This window comes from Styela clava, chromosome 7 (assembly GCF_964204865.1).
Source record: "Styela clava chromosome 7, kaStyClav1.hap1.2, whole genome shotgun sequence".
Classification (NCBI taxonomy): Eukaryota; Metazoa; Chordata; class Ascidiacea; order Stolidobranchia; family Styelidae; genus Styela; species Styela clava.
Genome location: NC_135256.1, coordinates 18,281,920 through 18,308,477, shown reverse-complemented (window position 1 = coordinate 18,308,477; position 26,558 = coordinate 18,281,920). Strand labels below are relative to the sequence as shown.

General features: G+C 35.2%; 2 protein-coding genes across 3 annotated transcripts; one reads left to right on the top strand and one right to left on the bottom strand.

The window, feature by feature from the left end:
• Positions 1-184: 184 nt before the first annotated feature.
• Positions 185-13,226, top strand: LOC120328109 (uncharacterized). 2 transcript variants are annotated; one of them, XM_039394513.2, is made up of 10 exons: positions 185-332; positions 2,992-3,124; positions 3,810-3,933; positions 4,109-4,277; positions 4,899-5,136; positions 5,842-5,952; positions 6,540-6,737; positions 6,956-7,191; positions 8,216-8,356; positions 12,257-13,226. In XM_039394513.2, the coding sequence occupies exons 1-10, from the start codon at positions 230-232 to the stop codon at positions 12,385-12,387; spliced, it is 1,584 nt and encodes a 527-aa protein (XP_039250447.2). In that variant the 5' UTR covers positions 185-229; the 3' UTR covers positions 12,388-13,226. The 2 variants fall into 2 exon arrangements, with proteins under 2 accessions (XP_039250447.2, XP_039250448.2); XM_039394514.2 differs by having other exon boundaries at positions 186-332; positions 2,995-3,124.
• An 852-nt stretch (positions 13,227-14,078) lies between these two features.
• On the bottom strand, positions 14,079-25,051 carry LOC120328161 (uncharacterized). The gene is made up of 5 exons (XM_039394579.2): positions 23,498-25,051; positions 22,874-23,067; positions 20,896-21,042; positions 16,247-16,442; positions 14,079-15,725 (listed from the first exon to the last, which is right to left on the bottom strand). Exons 1-5 carry the CDS (start codon positions 24,742-24,744, stop codon positions 15,275-15,277), a joined length of 2,235 nt encoding a protein of 744 aa, XP_039250513.2. The 5' UTR covers positions 24,745-25,051; the 3' UTR covers positions 14,079-15,274.
• Positions 25,052-26,558: the final 1,507 nt, after the last annotated feature.

Genomic DNA, 26,558 nt, shown 5'->3' with positions numbered 1-26,558 from the left:
CCTAAAAATGGAAAATTCTTTTTTGTGCGAATGAAAATTTCGAGTTTTCACATTGAAACTGGATTTTGAATCATAGAACGTCAATTCGATTCATTTAGTTTTCTTCTTATGCGACTGAAACCATTTTATCGAATTTTTGATTTTTAAATCTTTGTAAAATCATATCAAAGTTTTTTATTTTTTTGAAGATAAAATCGTATAGAGATATTTGATATTTGATAAGATCAGAATGATCGATTATATATATCATAAATGGATGTTAATCATTGTTTCTGCGAATTTACTGGCAGACGTCTATTCTGTAGAAACTGTGAACATAGATGCTGACGGTGGTAAGTGACATTTGTGTTTTGATATAGTAAAGTATATGAAAAGCATTTTATGATGAACCAGACTGTGTCGCTTGTTTTCATACATTGCAAACGACTTCTATTTGTATCGTATTTAGAAATACGTATTTTAAATTCGATTTTTGGATTTTGCGAAATCGAAACATTATTTTTCATGGATTTGTCGTCATAGCTGTCTAAGGGACAGGGACAGGGAATGGGAATCCAAATATATATTACCTTGTTCAGGATATTACTATTTTGATAAAATCCATTGTGATAGTGTCAAAGAAACAATGATTCAACTGTGCCGCTACGTTTGACGTATGTTCAATCGCTATCACAATGACGTAATTAAATACTAGAGACTCAAAACACTTCAAATCAAATTTAACATAAGCAAAATGGAGAATTGGGGAGGTTAAAGTTTTATTTACTCGTGTGGAAATCCATGAGACCATATTAAACCTTTAAATGAAAATTAATAAACGATATCATTGAATATCGATATTTGCTTTCCCAACCACTAAAAAACGACGTCTTCATTTCTGTATCGGTCCGCCAATAACAGATTTGAAGTAATAATTTATATAGCATTTCGAGCGCCTTTCGTCTATTAGTCCAGCTTGCGTGTAGACTATCTCGAATCGCGATTGTGTGAGAAATAATTTTAAATAAATTCAACTTTTCGAGTATAGTTTTCACAACACGAAAGTTTGTCGCACATTGGGAAATGCGTTCTATGTTCGGCTCTTAGATACTTCAGTAATATTCTATCTATAAATTTCTCATTGACAGAATCGTTTGAAATTATTTAAAAGAAAATTGAAATTATTTAAAAGAAAAAATAATGAGAGACTGGGCAAAATACCACACGCCGACTCCGTTCAAAGTCCAACTACATTCCGCTGTACGGTCCGAAGCCTACTATTAATATATATATCAGCTGTGATACGGGCTAGTGAAGTAGACGGGTAAAAATGAGCGCCATTCAACACGAAACAAAACCTAGAAAATTATACTCGACATCAACGTACTAAAACGTGAGCCATATTTGGCGAATATTCACTTACGAACCATACGATCGAATTGTGATGATGAAATATCCTGTAATATTATAATTAAAATAAACCACACCGTAATTTATTCGTTCATATGAACACTCAACTCAAACGAAAATTACTCCATCCGACATGTTCAATGCTGTGTTTTGTGCACGTATCACGCCCCGGCGAAAGTTATCTTAGTCTGACGAATCACGAAAGTCCAAAGGTGAACTTTCAAGATCACGCCCTGCTAAACGTAACCGGTACTGAAAATTCTCATTTTACAATTACACATTGCGAAAAAACGACGTCGAAGTGTCAGTTTAACCTTAATTTGATCGCTTTTGGGTGATATGTACGGCAACGAAAATGTGTTGCGTAATTCCGTACGTATAGTCATTTTAATAGCCAACTGTGCCAAATTTTGTGAATTTATTTTAATTAAATCAATATCACTGCGCTTTTTATGGTAGTGATGTGACCCGATTGGCATGTCAAATAGCTCGTTAGCTTTTCAATGGGGATAAAATTGAGCTTTAGTGATCGATTTATTAAAGGACTATGCTCGATCAAATTATGATCATAACGCTGCTTTAAAAGTAGGTAAATATTTATTGAGCGATTGGTTCGCTTAAGTAACAAAACCAGCAAAGATCTTAAGCACTTAACAAAACCATGTTTTATCTTATTGTTACATAAGCATTATTATTCTAAAGATCCCTATATCTCTGACCTACAACCAGCAGCATAAACTCAATTTACCTGTAATGAAAATGTTCGTGTTCATATTTTATGTGCTGGCAATCAGAGGTTAAAATGCTGTTACCGTTCGTTCATTCAAATCTACACTCATGTAAATGATTAATTACCCATCAGTTTAGTATTTATTTTTACCCAGTAATTAAATATATTTGTCGCCATTTATAGCTGTTATACGGAGACCTAACCCAAGTGTGCAAATATACCCCGTCAATACTTGTTTATGGCGTGAAGTCATCAAATCATACATAGCGTGGCAAAGATATTTGAATCTGCAACATAAAAGGAAAAACACACGGCTACTATTATTGCGAGAAAGGTTGATGAAAAATAGAATATTTTGGAAATTACTCAAATCTTCTCAATCTCTGTGCAATGTAGAGATAACTGATCTTTTTTAGCAAGCCCTCGCCACTAATGCAAAAATGTAGATTTTGAGAAAAACACCCCTGCCACTCTTTGAGTACTGCAGATTGCGCTCGTCACGTTGGCAGTGGCCGAGACTTTCTACAAAAAAAATCGGAGGTAACGTGAGATGACCGCCGTTATTCCCCTTATTCCAAACAATAATGCAATTATCAAATATGGCACTTTTCAATATTGAAAGCAAATGGTAAAATTTTTGATAACTGGATAGCTCAGATTCCATCTTCTGTATGTGTAAAGTCATTGCCGATTTTCCTGTATCGGAATATCGACATCGGCAAGTTTTGGCGATATAGGATCGTCGTAAAATATAATATCGGTCCATTATTGCTCTACTATTGCTTGGGCTAAGATAAAATTAGTCTAACGCCTTTTATTTAATGCTATATTGAAATTGTAAACAAATTCGCAACATCTTCCCCTTTCTTTAGCAGGACTACCATGCCTGGGACTGCAACACGAACTGATAGGACATGATGATGTCGCTGTCTGCGCTGGTAGTTGGACAGGAAATATCAAATCTGCAAATAATATTTGTCGAAGTGTGTGGCATCTTTGTACATGGTGAGATATTGCTATGGGAAGAATAGTTCACTGCCGCCTTTGTATTTGTACATTACGGTGTTTGGTAGAATTGCAGTGACACAACTGATTTTTTTCCATTAAATTCAGAACTTTTTTATCATAAGTAATATTATACTGATGTTGGTATTATATTTAGCCACTAGACGAAAATGAACTGAATTTAAAATTACATGCGACCTACAACCAGCTGATCAAATATTTTGATGTAAATTGCTTGTAAACCTAATATTTATGTATTTAAATTTTGTATTACCAAATTCCCCAGCACATTTGTATATTTTAATAGCTAATGACATCAAAATCAATAACCTATTTCTTTAATCGCCTTCTTGAACTGCATTGAAATTCAAACATTTGTTAAACAACACCCGCCTACGCCCACGTAGCATTAATACTTCTGCAAAAAAAAGGAACCTGTAACCAAATGGGTTTTTCACTGTTTGCGCCGCATCGGTTTACACACTGTTATATGGGTAATTAAACACCAATACAATTTGAAAATTTCAAAAGGGGTTATTGTGGGAGAGTATTCCAGTAAATCGATCGGTAATTCAAATAAAATCTACTAATTGAAAGTAAAAAACACCACCGAGTATTGCGATATCGGTATAAGCTTCGTCTGGCAAAATTTATATATATTTGTAAACATAACATTAATTATCAGGGATGATGTGGAGGTCTTACACAAAATATCTTGGTACGAAGCGACACACGTAAGCGGATGTTATGCCATCAATGCTGCTCATGATGATCGTACTTGTTCTAATTGCGAAGGAAAACCACGAGAAGTAAGAATTGTATCAAAAAATAATATCCAATAAATTTAAAACTTCCATTGTTAACTTTTGAGTACATTTTGTCACCTTTTGTTATGTGTCCTAGTTTCATTGTCTCCAATTAATACTTAAAAATAAAGTACCGAAAGCTGTACTTTATTCACAATTTTGTTCCTTTCTACTCTAGGCTGAGATGGCAGCCATTGGTGCAGATTGTGTTGGATTTAACAAATCTTCATTGTCTTGCTTCGGTGGTGGAAGAATAGATGCAAGTGTTAGTCATATACCACAATATGTACCATGTCATCATGCACCCTGGATATCAGGAGTCTTGTGTTGCCGAAATAAAATTGCAGGTCAGTGCTTTTTTGTCTCGAAAGGGCATAAACAATGAACAGTATAAGAAAAGCAAAAAAACACACGTATGTTTATTTATAATTTGTCGACTTCTAGATTCTACTTCGATTAATTAAGATGAATTATACTTTTGTAACATACTGACCTCGTGGTACTCGAAGGTGGTAGGTATGAAAAATGCAGCAGTTACAAAGCATTTTTATTTGTAATATATTGTGACCAAGCAAACTAAAGTCGCATTTCGTTGAGGAGTATAATTTTGTTAGTCAGAAAAATATATCGAACTAATCATTTTGTTGTTGAAAAAGTCAACAGTAGACTCTCAAATTAACTCCCATGTAATCTTCAGACACCAGGGGGAAATTAGAAGAACGACGAATAGTTTAGGAAATGGTTTCCTAAAGCGCTTCAACAATTGAATAGCTTTTATCATTCTGTCGTTTACTGAGTGTAATAATTACGTCATTGTGTTTAAACGAACATGGTTGAAACCACTTATACAATAATATATTGAAATGGTGCAAACGTTAATCAAAGATAACAACATCTTGTTACATGGTTGGTCATAAGAAAAACTAACCTAACTGCTCAATTTGATTTTACGAATCATCCACTTTCAGAAAATGAACCGAGTATAGTGGTGCAACCCGAAGAAAGTATCAACGTTTTCGAAGGGTCAAGCGTGACTTTGAACTGCCAAGCGACCGGGGAACCAAAGCCTACTTATAAGTGGTTTAAAAACGGTTCTCCTGTATCGATTGATAAACATATTGAAGAATATAGTACAATCGGAAGCTTGACTATAAATTCAGTCGCGACTAAAGACAAAGGATATTGGCAGTGTTTGGCTATAAACAGGTGATTTGAAGTCTATAAATTTAGGCAAAATTATCCGAATGGGGCTCAGACTTATGGAGTATAATTTCCGACTCCTTATACTCCGGGGAATAGCTTTGAATATAAATCCCCCAAATTGAAATATGTATATTCAATTACATAAGGTAAATAAATATATTTGTGATTACGTGTGTACATACAATACATTATTATATATTTGGAATTGATGACTTTGTCTGCCAACTTGGGTTATTTTAGTTGGGAAAAAAATATTTTGTTACAATTGATGATAACATTGATCGGACGAATCTTATTTATAGCTTTTGCTATAATATTCACGAAACATGGTTATTTCTTTTTTTTTTTCTTCGAAAATAAATTTTTCAAATGGAAGATTTTGCAATGTCGACCGAGGTCACCGCGTTTTATATCGAAGATTGAAATTTGTTTTTGCAATAATTGAAAGTAGGATGTATCGATTCCCATTCACATTCATTTGCATTTTCAATGTTAATTCTGCAAAATTTCATTCATCGGCTTCTAATCATTGCATTATTGTATTAGGAGTAATGGCGAGCAAAGCCAATAAGACAATAGATTTGGTCCAAGTTAGGCAAATGGATGAATAGGCAATAATTACTTAATTCATCCATATTGCAAGGTCAATCGGATATAACTATTATTCTATGATAGAAACGCATTTGAAACTTGACCAATATTTTTCAGTTTAGGATTTTCTCTGTCGAATGGGACTAGATTGAACGTGGAACAATTCCGGAAAAACAACAAGCCTGCAATAGCATGCCGGAATCGAAGCAGAGGGAGAATGCTTGTAAGGTAATAGAAACATGACCCCACGCATGACATGCGCTGTTGGCCACCCATGACTTTTTTAAGTCCCTACTCTTGTAACAGAAAATCATCAAAATAGTTGCAAATAATATAGCAAACAGGCAAATATGCAGTGTTGTATATCGTATATAATAATAATACGCTCATTTAAACAAAAATCGATAAATATCAAATACTTTGGATGAAGAAAATCTTGAAGATGGTATATGACACTTGAGTGTTTTTAAATTTAATTTTCACATTTTTGCTGTTTTTTTTTGTAGAAGTGCTGGTCAAGCTCTAGGGCAGGCTGCTTTCAGCTGTACTTTACCCAAACTACGTTTTTCCGTTCTTTCAGGCTGTGATTTGTTTTAGGGATAATCTTTGTTGAAATTTCTGTCTGGTTTATTCCGTGAAACCATTTTTGTGATACAGCTTTTATAGAAAATGCAGTTCGCATTGCTAAACATATGAAGTTCTCAGCACAATTCTCGCAACTCTAATCTTTCTTGCAACTTATTGGGTAGACATTTTCTTCCTACCCTACTTACTCGTCATAAATCAATTCTCAAGGTCCTATCTATTTTTTACAGCTCCGATGTCGCGGTTTGTGATGGCAAATGGAATGGACATGTGAAACGGGCATCGAACAAAATATGTGCACGAGGGTGGAAAGTATGCTCTGTTAAAAATATGCATGCGCTGAATTATGTAAACTGGCAAGAAGTGACAAATATTACGGGATGTTACGCATACAATGCTGCTTCATCCAAGTTCTATCCTTGTACCACGTAAGATATTGTAATACTTAATGTGGAAAGTAAAGTGTCGTTTTATTTGATGTGTGAGCACGCTTGTACCCTTCAGAGTAACGATGAAATACTGCATATTTTTACAGTGATCTATTTGATTAATATCTCAGTTTTGTTCATTTATAATAGTAGTGTATGCAACAGCTTCCCATGCAATGCTTATGATATGATTCCATACTTTATGCATTTACATTCAGGTGTAGACCAAACAATATAGCCAATCGAATGTCCGGCATTGGCGCTGGCTGTGGAAATTTTCAAGAAAATGGATACTCTTGCATGCAGCGAGGAAGGATAGATGTGAACCCCAAATCGCAGTCACAAACGCTTTCGCGAAAACGTCTTCGTTCCTGTGTGTACGTTGAAGGTACAACAACCGGCGTAGCATGTTGTAGAAAAAGAATTCCCAGAAAAACATCAACGAGACGGAAAGGTAAGGAGTCCTTATCTACAATCTGTAATAGTCGCACAATCATAAAACGGCGTTACTATGAAGTTCCATGTTTTGTCGAGATGTTTATAACGTAACTAGAGTACTGCTAGTGGATATAGTATATATTCGACGGGTAACAGTTTGGCTGTTCTCGACGATTCAAATAATATATACCATTGGTAGTTTTCTTTGGCAATAATCGGGTTGTATGCACCTGGCCATACGAACATTTGAACTTCGTATGGCAATTCTCCATAACCACATAGCGCCAAACGAATTATCATATAACTCTAATGAGTGACAATGTTTATTCATAAGTTAAGCTGAAAAAAACATGTTTTTTTTTTTTTAATTTGCAGGTATATTACAGCCAAACAACTTGGTCAGCTTGGCCATTCTAATAACGTAATAAAAACCACAATAAAGCGATATTGACATGCGAACGATTATGAAACAAAGTTTGTCGGGTTCAAGTAAACCTGGGAATTAAAAACTACCCAACCCCGCTTTTACCGCGTTTGGTAAACATCGTACAAGTCTTGAGTCATCTGCTTATCACAAATCGCGAAAGTTGGTTGAGGTTACTCTCGGTCAAAAAAGTGGCGCCACCCAGCCTTCCATATATTATCCAATCCAACGCGTGAATCTTTTCTTTTTGAAGTTTACTTCAGGTCATTTTGCAGTCGCATTCAACGTCACTAAATGTGTTGCAAAAGGTCAATATTTTTCCTATTTTGCGACAAAAATTTTCGCGCCTTGATCAAGTACCGATCATAACTAAAAGGCTTGTAACTGGTCTACTATATTGCTGTCTCATACTTGTACCGTCTCATATTTTCGAATATACTTGACACGGGCAGAAATCTTTGTATGTTATAATAAATTGCTTACTTCCGAGTCGCCACATTTTTCGGGAAATTTCTGTGCAGCAATACTATTTTCTCAGAAAATCTTCCCTAATTTTAAAAAACAAATTTATGTCTGCAATGCTTGACAAACTCTCAATGAAAATTTGGTTTTCCAGGTAAATCAGCAGGTGCAGAGTCATCGTGTCCATGTAAAAATGGCGGCATATGTATCCCAGGATTGACAACTTGTAGATGCAAACAAGGATATAGAGGTAGATTTTGTCAGCGAGTACGTAAAAGAATTCTACGCATGCGAGGTAAATTGATAAATACGTAATGAAAATAAGTTTTATTTGTGACGTAATCATACACCACGATAAAAACTAAACACCAAAGATATGCCACAAACGACCAAAACATCAAAGTTAACTGCCATTCAATTTTATTTCCAATTTAATTTGTTTGAAGTCAAAGTAGGGGATTCATATTATATTATGCGTACAACGAGCAAACATTCCTCAGATATTAGATCCGGATAATTACTGCTAATTGTTAGAGAATCGATTTCACGAGATTTTTGTGATGAATTGATTAAAAAGCATTTAAACATTTTTATTGTAAATGTATATTCATACACTGTATGAGCATATATATATACTTGAATGAAATCATGAATACAAAGAAAATCATGCACCATATAATAAGCAAAATAAAAATGTACTACCCACCCGCGCCAGCCCCCAGCCCTGAACCACGTCCAAAACACACCTCCATTTGCCTTATTTTCCCGACGATATACCCGAATCCAAATGGCACAAACATCGAATAGTCCTCACTAACTTCTCAAAGATTTTCAATTGAATTCTTAACAGCCTCTTTCATTCTTTACATTACTTGTTATAATATGCTCTAAGACCCTAGTGGATGTCAGTCGCCACTTAATACACAAATATCAAAATCACAATAGAGAACATGTATTATTTTTTAACTTTCTTATCCGGTTAACCGTCGCAATAATATCCGGATTTCAGATAGCAAAATACCTGTTTGCCCACTTCCCCGCTGGAATTTTCCCTATACTTTGCCATTTTGTGTTGTGTGTGTTTTTGCAAGTTGGCACTTACAAACTGCTTTACATGTTCAAAGCTATCGTTTTTATTATAAACATTTAACTATGTGTCGTTTCATGTGCTAATAACTAATTTTAGCCTTATTTATAACTGCTTTTTCGGGACTAATTTTGGATTACTACAACTAAACAGAAACTCCCCGGAAAACATGATGAACATTAATTTTTTCATGCACACCGAATATTTGATATTTGGAAACGCAACTAAAAACTGGCAAATGGCAGGCAAAAGAATGAAAGCGAGGCAATGATTATATTCATTTTTGAAAACCCATCTGAGCGAAAAAAACGTGTGAATAGTTACATCATCGTGAACATGATTGGTCATTGTTACGGAAACAAGAGAGCAATGGTCAAATAAATACACGAAAACGAGAGCCAAAACGAAATAGCCCGAAATATTATACAGTACCGACAGTCTAACCACCGAATCACTGAGATGTGAGCACGGGACCACGGCATGTTGCGCAAATTTTAGTTTTGACGACGTCATCACACATAACTTCGAAGTGAGAAAAAATCCCATAGAGCCCAGAGTAATTTTAAAATGCATAAAAGTAATAATCTCCTAGCGACAACAAACAGCTTTAACCGCTACAAATTTCAAAATCTATTTGTATAGTAGTTGATGAGCAAGGCGATTTTTACTTCTATCATATACGCTTACAATGTACCTTTTTGGTCGAACAATTTCGCAACATTAATGCAAAAACTTCAAATACACGGAAATGGAATTTTCCCTTTCAGATGTGAAAGAAATCATTTCGGTCAGGAAAGAATTCAAAATAACGCAAAAATATTCCGCACGTCAAGTTAGGGAAAGTTTTCACCATTGAGATATGAAAACAATAATGTCGTTATGGAAAACATTGTGATAACAGTGGATGAAGCTTTAGAATGCTATTGTTTTAAACAACTACATTCAGCGTCAGCGTTTTCGAGTCCAAATTTTGTGAAAGTCATGGACAGTACGTGTGTGGAAATTTCCCATAGTAAATACGTTGTTACATATCCTCCCATAACATGACTTCACGAGTGAGTGATAAACCGCAATTCCCAGTACATGATTTCTTCTGATGGACGTTGTATTCATTTCTGAAACTCATAAACGTAGGCGTTGAAATTTTAAGATAGACTGGGTTACTAGTTGCGGAGGAGTGCGAGTTTTATTAACAACTTCAACAACAATTCACCAAAACTTATCGTAGGTTAATTTGTGACCAATAATTTTATCAAATGGTGAAAACTTTAATTTTTCGTATTCCATGTCTATATCGGTTTTATACTGGTTAGCGCAGGGGTCGGCAACCTTTTGAACTTGGCGTGCCAGTTTATGAATAATGAGCACCTTCGCGTGCCAAACATTTTCATGTGTATGGTTTCCATAGCCAACTACCTGATTTGAATAGTAAGCGGATGAAAAACAAATTTATTGTATTGGATAAAGTGCATGGAAACTAGCTTGCGAGAGATTTCGGCATACGACATTTCTACATCCGACCTGTCTTTGGACGACTTAAGTAAGAGGTATTAAGGCCACTCGCGATTAGTTTTGTAGCCAGAAACAATGAAATCGCGATAAATACTAAAGAAGATAAAATTTATTTTGGTACTCCCGTAGTATTTGCACCATGATGGCGGACACCGGAACGTATTGTGTGTACCAGGTTAGGATTGGGCTATAATTTCAGGTACAAATACTACGGGAGTCAATCGGCTAGTCCCCAAACTCGTAATAGAGCTGAAATAAGGAAAATTGGAATAAAATTATGTCCTAACTCAAACCTGTTACATATTCTACGTTCCGGTGTCCGCCATCTTGGTGCACATACTACCGAGCGCCTTTATTTCATCGTTTTTTATAGGGCTACATGTAAATTGGTGTACAATTGGTGAAATGATGAAAATCATCCAGGCGCGCAGTCAGGATTTTCGAAAGGGGGTGTTTCAATATAAAAACCGAAAATTTCCATTCCCTTTTGAAACAGTTGCCGCGATTACGCGCTCGTAAAAAAGGCCGAGTTTTTTCAGCGTATACCAACTTCCACTAAAACATTCATTTCATGACAGAGAATCTAAAACTTTCTTCTATATTAATATAATTTTGTGTCCAACGTAACTCGCGGTTACGTCTTCTTGCGTCGAAATATAAACATGATTAGTCTGAAATACCACTCAATCTTTTGATGTAAACTTATGAGATAAACATGCCTAATTATATTTAGTTTCGATTGATTGGATAATAACTCTCAGCGCTGGGCAAAAATAAAGTAATTATTATCGTTGTCGTGAAATAATTGTTGTGATTCAGGGAGAATAAACACCAACTGAAAGTGTTTACAGCCTAAATAACACGTCACGCTGATAAAAACAATCAGGAATTTTAGCAAAAAACAATCGCATGCGGTATTTGCGACTTTTTCAGTTTTCCGAAAATTTGAAAAGAGGGGGATTATCGACTGCACACGCTTATCTACACCGATTTTGGGTACAAATTTCGACCCCTCGTCGATTGCAGTTAAATATTGCATGTTTTTTCAATGAATTTGTCGATTTGGCATTTTTTGTTCAATTGCAGAATGTTTGTCGCACTACGAAAATAAATATCTGAATATGGCTCAAATAGCTTGGTGGCCACGAGAAATCCTCTCGCGTGCCAGGGGTTGCCGACCCCTGGGTTAGCGTATGGGAAGTAGTGGTTTATCATTTAATATGTGAAACTTTATTTTATCCGGAAAAAATATTAAAACCCTAACTCAATGCATACGAAACTGAAACACATTTATATCAATTTTGGAGGATGCGAGATGATCCACATCCTTCTGAACTTGGACAAATCCATCTGAACAATTCTCAGGGAATTTTTTAAAATTCCGCTTTTACTCCTAAAATTCTCCTTTATATTACTGAACTTGAGTGTAAACTTTATCGCACTGATCTACCCTTTCCCGCTCGTCCGTCATTCTCATTTGAGTGAATTAATAATATTCTACCCAAAACTAGTGTGCTCTTGGAAGACATGTAGCGGATGATCCACTTTGGCTTCATATATTTTATTTGTGCCTATATCATATTGTTATCTTTGCAGCAAAGCGACAGAAAGGCATCAAATGTGGCACAAATAAATGTGTAAACAACGGAGTCTGTTATGAAGGTAGATGTGTTTGTCCACAGCATTACCAAGGAAAAGCATGCGGAATTTATCACCCGACGTCTTAAAGATGATGAATTCACTTAATTGCTCACAAACCCATTCTTTATGATAAGTTTCAGCGAAGATTTGCAATCAATGATTGTTCTAAATAAACAATGAACTAGACGATTCCGCCTTGAAGAATTGTCAACATTTATACATCTTTTCAATCTCTTTTATTCTTTTGTTTATATTGACTGAGTTTTTTTATGTATTATAATGACGGAAATTCTGCGCCCACTGCCTATTTTAGTCTTCCTATCTTTCATCAATACGACTTCTTCGAAGATGTATTAATATTTCTTGATACCAATCCACCAAAAAAATAAATAATTTTAACCATATAAACTCTAAAACCTATCATATTAAATGCACATAATATATTTTAACTTGTGTTCACGCCAGGAAATTTTTTACCAAAGTTTGTTCAATAATTTGAAGTCTGTAAAATTTTGTCGACGCTGACAAAATTGAAACAAGGTGAATTGATGTTTGTAGTCTTTATTGTTACGTCGTCATGATATGCCGTATTGCTCTTTTTATACAGAGTCTATTTTATTTCAATTATTTCTACTTACAACATGCCTTCTACGACAAATTTATTAATAGAAAATAAATGACATGAAATAGTTATTATCAAATCTGTTCAAAAATATATCATCTTTAGTTGTTCTGATTCTGTGCTTTCTCTAACACAAACCAAGATTTGTTCACGCCCCACATTATATATATATGTTGAGTTTTAAAAGCACCTTAACGTTTATCTGTATTATAGAAAAAAAGTAGTTATTGTGTTCTTGTATCGTTTTGCTTTTACACTGTGTTTTTGTTTTGCAATTTTTCATTAAAACTTCGCAAAACCTTGTGTGTGTGACAAATTTTCATTCTATAGGTTTTACATTAATAAACGTATAAGAAAAACTATATATCAGACCGGACGTTTGCGTCTCTATAGCAAAGCCATGGCATTGGAAAGATTGTCGCAAAGGCAGACCCAGTTATGGATATTATCAGGAAATGGAAATCATTAGAAACACATATTGCATTGTGTCAAGTAACATGCATCGAATCACAAATCACTGAACCTCTATACCTTACTTAGTGATGACTATGTGGTTACCGCGTCGGACAATCTGTTGCGCGTATAACATATACATGGTGGCCTTGTGGTAGAGCTTGATTTGTTGGGGGCTCTATAGTCCACCTCTACATAATAGAATTTGTGAAGCAGCTGGGTATTTTCTAATTGCTTTTAATTTCTGATAGAAGTCATGGTTTTTTTTCGCACTCCATTGTAGAATATTGGGTACTACCGTCGTGTGTGTACCAGGATATGGTCAGGCCATAATTTTACTCCGATTTTCCTTATTTTAGTTCTATTATGAGTTCGCGGACTGTGTGTGTTAGCTAAGTGAATGTACCCCCTGCTCATAGGTTTCTGTCCCTTTACACAATTTCATGTAAAATGGGCGAACAAAATTAGTTACCTCCATATTGGTACACACATTTCTGGAGCGCCGAATATTGAATATAAATCGTACGATCGACTACTTTATATATATACATGGACTAAATCCTTGTTGCAAACTTTCATGCTTTCGATAAGTTGACCAACCACCCCGGGAAAAGCAAAATAATCGTGAGTAGATAACATGATCGAAATATAGCACTTCAGTCGCCCATAAAGCGATACAAGTTCCATTTATTGAATGAAAAAGTAGAATTAAACACTTGCAGGGTGAAAAAGGGGAAGCAAAATTAGGCACAATAATACTGTTGACTTTTCAAAAAAGTCTTGGAATGAGAAAACTGAATTTTGTGTGACGTTCAACATATTCACGCTAATGTTTATGGATCGTGATAAACCGAGCCATAATGGCGCTATACATATCCTGCTGTATGTCAAGTGAACAGTGTTAGTATTGCAGCTGTAGGATAACGGTTAAACATAAGGAGTAGGTGGTTCAATATTTCACGTTCAATGTGACAAAGGAAAACGATAGAATATCAAGTGTTTAGAAAGAATAAAATTATTGCTACTTGCTAGAATGTGACCATATAGGGCTGGGCATTTCCGAATACCTGATGATTTCAGAATCGAATCGAATATTTTTTTCGAATCGAATCGAATCTCGAATACTTGGAAGGTATGAAATTGTATGTAACTTTCTTATTGTATTAGGTTCTCCAGACACATAAATTACTGAAAACGTAGAATATATCACTAATTGCTCAGCATTCACATACAATAAAAACACGTTTTCATCAATAACTCACCACAGAAAAGAGTCGTATGTTAGAATTGATTTGAAAAAATTTGAAAAAATAAGAAATTTACCTTGAACATTGGCGGAAAAAAAACAAGATGGCGACGATTCGAAATTTTGCTCTAAACCTATTCGAATAATTTACTATTCGATTCGAAATGCCCAGCCCTATGACCAATTGGCGGAGCTGCTTTGAACTCAAAAATCCCTAGCATTATTTAAAAGTTCTCTACCTCTTGAGTCTTAGAGATCTTCTTCGAGGTGGTGGCGTGAAATTGTACTATTATAAACGTTACTAAAACGCAGGCAGTCAATTCTAACGATAGGTTGTGAATAATAACTTGAACAAAGGTATTTAATTAAGAACCAACTAACCAACGATTTCGGCGTGTAGATTTCAGTCAAAAAAGTCCATTTTTACACCAATTGCGATCAAACTTCCGAAATAGGCTAATCAATGTACTATTTATGAAGATACATTTCCACAGCACTCTGAGTGCAGTTGTTGGAGATAAAACTCTAAAACGAGTTGTTGATTCCACCCTATAATTAGAAATCCGAAAAAGAGGAACGATAACGAGTTAGATTTTTTCAGTTAGATAACCAAGAACTACTACTATTCAGTTTTGCACTCAAAATGGCTTGGCTATAAAACTGCAGCCAATTCATTTAAAAGATGAGAATATTCTTTTTGCATAACCAGTTGCGGGAGGATTGGCGAAGGTTTCGGTTGAAGTGTCGGCGATGGGGACGATGAAGACATTTCCATCGCAACCTCGGTCCCAAAGTTTAAACTAGAGCTTGGTGAATCATCTTCCGTTAAAAACATAGCGGAGTTGAAGTCTTGAGGACCAGATCCGTTGAATTTTGTGACGTGACTCTGTGTTGGCTCCTCTGTGGTGGCGTCAGAGACAGGTCGTAAAGGTAGCGCAGCCGACGCTGCTATTGCTGAGGAAGTCATCATGGCAGCGATAGGATGCCGGTGACCCAGAGATAGTTTAGGAAATAGTTTTTCTGTTATTGAATTCATAATACATGGATTGTCGTTGTGATTCCGCCTAGAAGTGGTCATTGTACAATATGATGGACGTTTCGGTCTGAAATAAATGAAGATATTAAAACAATCGTTTTTCAAAGTTTTACCATCAACAATTCAGGTTTCGTGGTTTAACGGTCTTGCATCAAACTTTCACAAATTTTTTTCTGTAACGTTTCGTCTGACCAAAGTAAGACTCCACCAGACAAGAAGTTAAATAAGAATAATCGATACATATCTTATAATTGTTGCAAACTGCTTGCCTGATTTTGTTCGAGCGAGGCATTACAAAAAAAAATTGTGAAAATGTAAAGCAAAATCTTCAAATTACTGATTATAGCCGACTTTTTCTAAATCGTCCTAGCAGTCAGCGCATATCGATTCACTGACACTGCAGGGACATAGAGCACGAAGCAGTAGTGTAGCTACATGCTACTCCAATCAACAAACATTGATTTCGCTGCTAAATTACCTAAAAGTAAACGGTGGCAATATTTTTTACTGCACTTGTTATTATGAAACCTTTATAATTACAAGGTCTTCTTATAGCCATCACTATTAACAAAAAGTTCGACCACCCACCTTCCTCGCTTCGCTCTTATCCCAGTTTGATTTTGCTGTTTTGCTTCAACTTTATCAAATAATCTGAGCAATAAATCAGTATCGCCCGTCCTTATAATTGTTCGATTTCTGGGCCGATCGCAACCAGTAGCAGATATAGTTTGACGACTTGATCCCGAAGTTTCTTTTTCGTTTGGAGGCGTCACTGGCCGGATATCTGTCAATGAAATAATATAAAATGCAGGATGTTGGAAAAGTCCCGTTACAATTTGAATCTGGGTAAGAAGTTCGTTCTCAAAATTTGTCCTCCAGAGTTTGCCATGCATAAATTTAGTCGAATATATAATCATGGTAGCAATAGTATTAACACCTGGAATTCAGCATGATACGGCTGTCAAGCCTGTCATGCTAACATTCTATTGAGGTAGTAATAATCATTCATTCAGAATAGTACTACGCATTCGAGGAAAATTATAGGTTCGAGAAAAAAAAACTGTTGACTCCGTAAGTAAAGTATCAATAGAGTATCTATCTAATCAACAGCTTAGCCAGCGCAAAATTGGGGTTCAAATTAATTTTTGTATATTGACGTTAAACGATGCTTCGCCTTTCGCTCCGAACACAGCCAGATAAAAGCAGTCACTGAATCTCTTCACAGACTTACTTCGAAATCATTCAGGGTATAAAAGCGCACATTTTCATCTAACTCGACTACTTCATTTGAAGAAAGAATTATTAATAGCGAGACAGTAAATCGTTCAAGAATAGAGCAAAATGGTATATAATAGATATGACAGATAGATATTATAAATGTTTTAGACAGGATGCATGCGCAAGACCCTGCTGGCCTAAAACACAAAAATGCGACATATACCCCTTTCACCTTTGGATAAATCAAGCATAAGAACGGTGCATGATCAAATAGAGAATTTGTAATAATGAAAATTAGTGACTATAAATATGTGCAAATTATACACTTTTCGCTGATAAAAACGTGCTACTGAGGAATCACTATACGGAGTGGTAGATTTGCTCGTTCCACAACAGTATGGCACAATTAGCACATTTATTGAAACAAAGCTTTCTATGTTTCCGCTTCTACCAGACAGCAGCATTCCATAACGAATATGGAATATTTTGTCGGTAATTTGATACAACCCATTTCATAATATTATGTCATTGTTTTTATGTGGCGTTAAAAGTACTAAATTCCACTTCCACTACTAGATTGATTTCAAGTATGAAGATGTCCCGAGGGTATTTAGACAAAACCTGTAGAAATGCTAAAACATTTTATTCGACTAAATTAACTTGATTGACTACAACAGAGGGGAAATAAATTTACTTGCAATTTACCGAATACCGAACAAGAAATATTTCTTCAACAAAATCCTAGTTAATTTGGTGCGAAATACCCTGTATTATCTGATTTACTATCAAAAAGCAGTGATTTTATTGGCCCTGACAAAATTACAGAATAAAGGCATGTAAAAAACTATTTGTTCGTAGTGATGCAACGTAAATTACAACTATGACCTTTTGCCAGTAATTCAATTTGTAAGGTTAAAAATGAATTACCTAGTTCGCATTAATAATTATTCGAGAGGAAATGAAAAACATCTTCAAACAACTTCCAAAATAGAAGAAATTTTCGAGCACAGCGTACGAGCGTTCAGTATTGTTCAGTTGTGTCAGCAAGGCTGTGATTTCAGTGTTGCTTTTGGCGAATGAGAACAGAATGAGCCTTACCAAACGCAACGTTTTCATACTAGAAATTTCGTTATCTCGAAGATGTGGAGCTGCAGTTGGAGTCAAAAGGTTTTTAACGAGGGATGGGTTTTATGCTCATTTCAGAAGTTCAGATTAAAAATTGCTTTTCACATTTAGTTTTTAAAAGTTAGTTTTTTTTTAATTGTGTTCTAGCACAAAGAGTTTGAAATATTAACTCAAATTTGTCAAATTTATTCGGGAATATTTGTACGTAAAATTGCAATACTTATTGCAGTATTCCAAACAGATGCTTGCTACGTTTGCAATATATATCATTTATTTTCTTATTTCAGACTCGATGATTTTTCGAAAAAACAAACTGCTGTAAAAAACAATATCATTCATGGTTTTTATTCTCGATTTTATCCACAATTATCAGTCAAAATTATTTACTCTATTACCTGAATAATCGCATTGATTTGAGATATTAATCCAAGCATAGGTATTATAAGTATTATAACCCAATTACCCTAAATCATGGGAGTCGTGAGTTGGGGCTAAACCACGTTGGAACCACGTTATCGAACAATAGAAGACTAATGGCAAGCCGAGAATATTATATTTTGACTTCATTAAACATACCACCTTTCTATATTGATCGGGGCAAAGCTGTGAAAATCCCATACATACGTTGTACCAGCGGTTCTCAAAGGGTGCGACGCGAAAATTAACAGAATTGTGTTAAACATACTAAAATATGATTGCATATTTTAGATATTGTATTTTTTATAAATGTTTTATTGTTTCTTATTTTAAATGCTGTGTATAGGAATCAATAAGTTCATTTTACCTTTGTATGTCGTTATTTATTTGCTGAACGTAGTTTATAGAACTCGAGTGATTTTTTTCAGCATTTCAAAGTACAACCAGGCAGAGATGAGGTCGAAGAATTGACTTTTCAAAGTACACAATAACGATCACTAAATTGAGTTTTATTAAAAAGCTACATTTTTTCGTATCAGTGTGCCGTGGGTTTTTTCCCCTGATAATTTGGCGCCGCACGAACAAAACCGCTGTTCGGAAACCGCTGCGCTTTAGGTTTGTTTAAAATAGAAATCAAGACAATGCACCACTTAGAAATATAATATCTATTTTTGACGCGCAAAAGCAACTACTTATTTCCATAAGACCTAATTCCATTTCCATGCTACGGCTACCAGACACGTTTTAAATAAACAACTGTCATAAAATTATGAATCATGATTTGGAAATGGTAAGGCAGCCAGGGTTTCTCGACATCTTTGATCCCGCCTAGCGAACTGCTACATCAATCTGCTACAAAATCTTAAACAAATTAGAGTTGTCTTCATTTATTTTATTTCGTAATTCAAGGATAAGAATGACGTCAAACCATCAAAGCGTGGAGCTGAAATAGTCAGCAGTTAAAAATAGCGTTAGGTCGTCTGCGTAGTAAAGTCGTTTTATTTTATATATTTTAAAATCGTTTCGAATTATCCTGAATTATTATAAAGGTGCCAAAAATAGAATTGGGAAAACTAAATCAATTAATTAAAATATTTAACGAACATAAAATATAGGTCCGCATGCAAATACCATCGTTATGCATTCCAAATTGTAAAAATCGCTTCGAACGTATTTCAAGTAATTTTTGGGTGATAGATTCAAAAGTGAATTTTTGATAGTTTTTAAATTTATTTGTTGCTTGGTGATAAAATTAGAACAGACTAAATCTCACCTCAGATAATTGCTTGAAAAACGAAGATTTTGGGCCAGGTCCATTTATTTTAGTAGCAAACTTGGAGTAAGTCACTAATAACTCAATCATAACCAAAATACAAGTTTCTTTACCTTGTGTGGGTAGCTGATATGAACACACATTATTGTAAATGCTTATTAGGCGTCATAATGACATATATGTCCGAATAATACCCCAAAACGTAGTAATTTCGATGTATGCCGAACTTAGCATGTTGCAATGTAATATGTACAGAGACAAACATACGGAGCGATGCCTACCCTACTGAAACAACCATATACGTAATAATTAATTTCGATTTTTGACCAAGGTCGTATATATATATATAATACATCAAGCCAAATGTAGTTTCTTACGTAAAGCATTTTAATGTATGTTTGAGTAGTAGTATATATCTATTTCGATAGTATAAAATCATTCGAGTATGAGGTCGAACACAAAAATTGAACTTTATCTAAAATAAGTCGTTCCAGGTCAAATGACATCTCAAACCATCGTAGGAGCTTATAACATTACCTAAATTTACAATTGAGGTGCGGCGGTAGTCATGCAAGACTACGCTGGCAAAAATATTTCTAGGATACTGGCAGACATTATTAAAATGATATACATTATAAAAGATTACAGTACCCGGTGGCAAGTATTTTCAAATTGTACGCATTACCTTTTAAAGCACTAACTTAATAATGATTTAATCGTTGTAAACTAAATGTTGGGAAAATCTAGATTACTAAGGAATAACATAAAAATCAATCACTATTCACTACATATCAATCATAAAGTTAGGGAAGTATAAATGGTCCGTATTGAAATTGAACTAAATATATAGGCCTTTAGGAATGTGCTTATAGCGGTTTCAATTAATCCAATGCTTAATACAATATCTGTCATAGATAGCTCTGCCTTCACACTGAAATGCATTTTTTTTATCTTTTCTTATTCTGTATGTACAATGTGTATTTTCGGCATGTGTAAAAATAAACTGCTGACTGACAGATTAATAGTTAGGTATTTGCAAGGACTGTTAGTTCGGCGAGCAATCAAAAAGTACAGAGTATGCCACCAAGAATCCAGTATGTTGGGTTATATTAGCTAGACAGTTCAATTTGATTGCTTGCCTAAAGCCTTGTTCGGAATGAGGACGGTAATGGAAATCTCACAAATAAAATTTCAAATGCTTTACCTGCAATATCCTCATTTTCATGTTGATGGAACAAAGGTTGTACTGGAGGTAGAATAGTATAAGATGAAGGGTTTGTTCTATTTGGTTCTTCCCAGAACGAAGTAGGCAAAGCTCGTAATCGCATTGGCACCGATCGGTAATATTTTCCTAAAAAAGTAAAACTTTTATTTATTCGTGCATTGGAAACTAATTTAACTTTGTAATGTGTATCGGAAGTTTTGTTGAACACTAACACAAATGTATTTGTGTAAAATTTCGTCAGATCTATAGCTCAGACTTTTTCAGGCAAGCATGGTTCAACCATGACAGAAAAAAAAATTCTATAGAATAGCCATCTTTATTTATATTAAGGATAGGTATAGTTGGTCTCCGTTACATCAACTGATTTCTAATTTACTCCAAAAAAAACATATAAAAGAGAGCGAGGCATCTGGTTATTCTTCGTATGCTCATCTTCGTATCGTTGATAAATTGAATACCCAGAACCTAGAAGTCCTAAACAAAGCAGGCATTGCTTTACTTCTATCAAACATATATTATTAACAATACCAAATCCGAAGAGTATCTAACTATTGTTTACAAATATTTAACTAGGTGGGACGGAAAACTCAAATTCTTCAACATTTTTGTTTTATGAAAAAGCTTTATACAAAACAATTATTTTGTAATGTAATGCTTGATGTATTGATTATTATAAGCTTTATTCACCATTATTTCCCAATGTCATTGTAAATCATTGGCGAAAATGCTTACTAATCGACCTTCTTTTTGCTTTATTTGAACTAGAAAAATATTAATTTAATATTTATGACGTCTCAAGGACTGCTCTGCGATTACAATATTATAACAATGCAAACAAAGGAAATGAAAGTCATTCAAAGAATGAACAAGAAAATATCAGAATAAACTCAATCAGGCCTGTGCCAAAGATTACAAAGTATTCATTGAATGAAAACTTTAATTTAAATCTCTTTTCAAAGTTGACCGACTATAAAAAATAGTGTAAGTTTTCGGGACATGAAAAATATGTATTATCAAATTCCAGATTCATTTATGGAATTTGTAAGCGTGAATTACCTGTGGACCATGGAAGGTATTACATTGTATTATATAATACGAAAACAGAGTTTACCGAGACATAATCTAAATCCATAACAAAGAAAACGTTGCCACAACACAACTTTTATTATGCTGCGCTGAAGCACGTGCACTACTGGTAGTAGAGAAAAGGGATGTCACAGTCGTTAAAATTGAAAACTAATATAGTAGGCAAACACTCTCTCCTTCCTATCACTTCCTCTACGATAATTATCAAGAGCTCAGCCAGAGCAGACGTAAGCTTCAAAAAGCACATATTCCTATATTGCAATGCAAAAAATTTGTAATCCTCTTCTGATATTTTTGAATTTTTATGCGTGTCTTTAAATAGTATGCGTTTTATTGTAAAATTGACCTAAGTTGTATATTTTATATAGGATGAAACAAGCAAACCCGTAATATTTGCATGGTGCTACTATACAAATTATTTATAATTCGTCAACTTGTGCCCTGCACAATGCATAGATTCCTTAACATTGATTAGGAGAGTATTTATAAGTAGCGAAAACCTATAAAAAATTATCCAAATGAAATATCTGATGTGTTTCTAACTTTCTATAACTACGAGTTACGAATTTTAGTCAAGTAAGAAAAATAATATATTTTACCCTATCCCGTTTATATTGTTTAATTGTTAATTGTTTGTCATTTTTATGAATTTAAGGAAATACATTGCGCCTCGCGCTACAGATATATTAATCAATGAATAAAGGATGAGGTATAAAATTCCAAACAATTTTGCTGTCTTTATTTCTACCATTTTGAAGAACTTAAATAAAGAAACGCAAATTGAGCCACGTAAATGCAGAAACATTCACTAACAATTCGTTTAATTTAAGAACTGCATGCAAACAACACCAACTTATAAATGCGTTGTCACCTTTCTTGGGCTTTCTTGTCGGTGGAGTCGGTACAAATTGTATCTTTTCTTGTGATTTCTGTTGATAAGTATTAGGATTTGTTGTGGTTACTTCTGTCGTATTATGTTGCGCGGAATGCTTTTTCAGTTTTTTGCCGGACGTTATTTTTCGATGATGACGAGACGCCGTTATGGAAGGACGAGGACTTTTCCCCCTGACATAAAATAAATTAAAATGAAAGGAAATATATGACAAAAATCATAATCAATGAGTTATATAGTTTACAAGGATTTCAAATTTGAGCAAAACATCTTATGCATGCCTTCATGAATTAGTTAAGTTAACCCCCAAAAACAGAACTCATAAATTTCTTAATTACTTCTACGAAAATTACGATAATTTATTTAACACTTCAGCACTTGAACTTCTGTGTATGATTGCACCGAAAAGTTTCAGTGATCTAGAACGCTTTGCTCAAAAGTTATGTTTTCCCGGAATATGTTCCAAACGATCTGAGTTCTAATTTTTGTGGTCGCCTTGTACAAGATGGCCTCTAATCAAATAACTCCATTCAATTTTGTCTATCTATCAACCTTGTAATTGGCACATACATAATATTGTCTACGGATCATGTTGAAGCATACCTCGATTTATCGTCAGAAATAACTCCGACGGTGATTGATTCGTTTTCAATATCTGAATCGACTTTTTCTGTAGCAGCATTGTCGGGATCTGTTAATAATGTGGTTGAATTTGATTGCGGGTTTCTCGGAGATTCAAGGTCACTCCATTCATCGGAAGACGCCCCAGATGACGATGACGACGTAAGCCCACAAGTGGCGCTTCTTTTACCTCCAGAAGCCGGTCGATTTCCAGAGGGAGTCCGTGGTTTAGATGCGGAAGAAAAATTTAGAGATGAGTAAGCGGAATCTATACTGACGTTACAATTTTCACTATCCTTGTCATCGGGCTCCTTTTTGATTTCTTTGTCTAATTTTACCGCGTCATCATTGACAAGGTCTACTTTTTTCACGAAAGTCGAAGAGCTCCGCCTTGATCGACGTTTCTCGGCAGGTGGAAAAGGGGTTATACTTGGTCTCGGAGACGTTATGTCTCCATCGAAATCATTGTTACAATCTTTAAAAATCTTAGACTCATTGCCGATTCGTAGAGTGAAACTTGAATCTCGTTCTGATTGCCGCTCTTTTGGTTCTTCGCATCTTCCTAAGATTCTGGTATCCGCCTGAAAAACTACGTTCTCTGTTGACCGTTTCTCCACAGCCGCGGAAGATAGATCCTTCTGAGCGCCAGCAACACTTTTTAAGTCAATCGACCCTTTTCGAACCAACACAATCCTGCCCGGTCTATATCTTGCAGGCCTAGGTGTTCTATTTATTTCTTTGGAAGCTCCCAGAGACGAAACGTCTATAACTTCATCCGGTTCGCGCTTAATTATTACACCAGGTGAAATACTTTGCCGCTTAAAAACGTCTTTACCATCATTCATAGATCGAGGAGATAGCACTTCCAGTGATGGACCGGAATAATCATGATCATGACTGCATGCTCTGACCATTGCAATGCACTCGTCTGACACACCAGCGCAGGGAGATGGTGGGTGCAAAATAACACTACGCTTGCTCGTTCGAGAATTCGATTTTATGGGCCTGTAGATTTGCAAATCGTTATTAGTACATTTACTATCATCCATACTTAGTGCTCTCATTATGTCCTTTGTGGATCCATATTTTGAATTTTCCGAGTCCTCAATGGTACTTCTGTCAATACGTAATTTAGCAGTGCTATACAGCACGTTAGGCTTAATCGTCGGCATCGTCTTTCCAACATGACGATCGTCCGCGGTATTTAGCTGAACTGACGCTGACATCATTTATCAAGCATACATGACGTAAAGAGAATAAACTATAGACAAATAATATAAAAACATTGTTTCAACGATCATTGCTGAGAATTTTTAGCTTCGGCTGCTGTCTTCAAATTAATTGTATATAAATTTGGCTTAAGTTTGGTTGGTCAACGTCAAAGTGTGTTTACTATTTGCCGTCCTTCTCCCATCCTAAGTGGCTTAGGTCAATCAGTGTTACAATCTTGGAAGAAATCGTTTTCAAAGTGATTTTTTAACAACGAACTTAAATATTGCAAATTACAAGCTCTATAAGCGTTTGAATATTATCCACCGCCATTCTAAGGGTACCAGTCTCACTGTTTAATTCAAAGGTTGAATTTAGAAAATGAAATAAAAAATTTACCAAAGAGAGCTCATAGACTTGTTAATCAGAGTGGTTGAGTAATTTAAGATGCAATAATCAATGTTATTTCAGTATTTTAAAAAAAAATAAAGACATAAGCGACGGTATTCAATGGTTGTAGGCTAATAGACGCATAATAGACTGAGGCTCGGGTAACCAACTTTCACTGCGAATCATTACTGCATTACCAGATTACTTCCATTCCTGCGAATTCTGAAATTTACGGTGATATTTCTACCAAAACACTAACAATGACACACTCCCTGTACTTTTAACATTCTTGTATACTGTTAAGTGTGCATTATTTAGTATGTAGCTGACACACAGAACCTAAAATCATGAAATATGTATGTATTCATAATTTAACCTGCAGAGTGTAGAATGTCGTTCTAACACAGCGTATCGTTTCCCCACGTTGCTATGCGACTTCGATATGACGAACGGTTCTGCTTGAATTAACTTGTAAGGAATGGAGATAACGCGTTTTAAAATATTTCATGCGTAACATGACTATCTCGTCGAGGTATTTCAGTAAAAATACCGAGATAAAAACAATAGCTGTGGACACCACTTTTTATGACACGATTTATCCAAAGTTAATTGTGTTTTAGTTAAGTTCTTCTGTCACTAATGCTGATCTACCATTAGCTGCGGCATGTTTTCCTACATGTAGCTAGCTAGCTTGTTTGTTTTACTGAAATACTACTGCCTTGGGTAGATATTGTTACCTTTAAAGAACTTCACACGCGTCGTGCTTTGGTAAAACTTAACTTATGTCCGCGGGTAAAACTATCGAATATAAGATTTGCGGCGTTTTTCTTAGTCACAGTAATTTCGCGAGTCGACGAAGCGTATTACGCCGGTATTGTATAATTTTATTTTATATTTTCCGAATAATTTTCGAAAAAATAATAAGATATGTATGCTGGCAAATCTGCCATCTGGTTTCGTAAAATTATAAATAATAACTAAAATTCCCTTTTTACTCCAACCACGTATGATAAAATATCAAAACTGTTTTGCCTTGTTTTCCTTATGTCATCTTTCCTGCGACAATCATTTTATCACGAATTGTTATGTTGAGTAATTTAAAAACTTGCAGCGTGAGCAAGCTTAGTGCCATCGTCAAATACCAACCAAGTCCGTCTAAGTTGGTATTTCGGGACCTAGCTAAAAATAACTGGATTGCGCGGAATTAAGTCGGCTCTGCGTTTCGTCACTGTCACTGGCACATGGCCGACGCTTGAAAACAGAGGAGTGTTTTTACTAAAATAAAGGCACAAAGCGTTAGAAAAGGGATTTGAATCTCGGGATCCAAACCCCAGTTGGAATAGCTAAAAAAAAACTCATAAGCGTTCCTCCATTAGATACAAAAATACGCTAAAATTGTTCTGTGAGCGCACGGAATGTATCAGCATGACAGGGTTTGGACCGC

Coding starts and splice junctions, on each gene's coding strand:
- LOC120328161 (XM_039394579.2), bottom strand. CDS start 24,744: ATGATGTCAGCGTCAGTTCAGCTAAATACCGCGGACGATCGTCATGTT. Junction 23,068..23,497: donor ATTTCTGACGATAAATCGAG/GTATGCTTCAAC, acceptor ATTTTATGTCAG/GGGGAAAAGTCCTCGTCCTT. Junction 21,043..22,873: donor GACAAGAAAGCCCAAGAAAG/GTGACAACGCAT, acceptor TTACTTTTTTAG/GAAAATATTACCGATCGGTG.
- LOC120328109 (XM_039394513.2), top strand. CDS start 230: ATGATCGATTATATATATCATAAATGGATGTTAATCATTGTTTCTGCG. Junction 333..2,991: donor GAACATAGATGCTGACGGTG/GTAAGTGACATT, acceptor CCCTTTCTTTAG/CAGGACTACCATGCCTGGGA. Junction 4,278..4,898: donor TTGCCGAAATAAAATTGCAG/GTCAGTGCTTTT, acceptor ATCCACTTTCAG/AAAATGAACCGAGTATAGTG.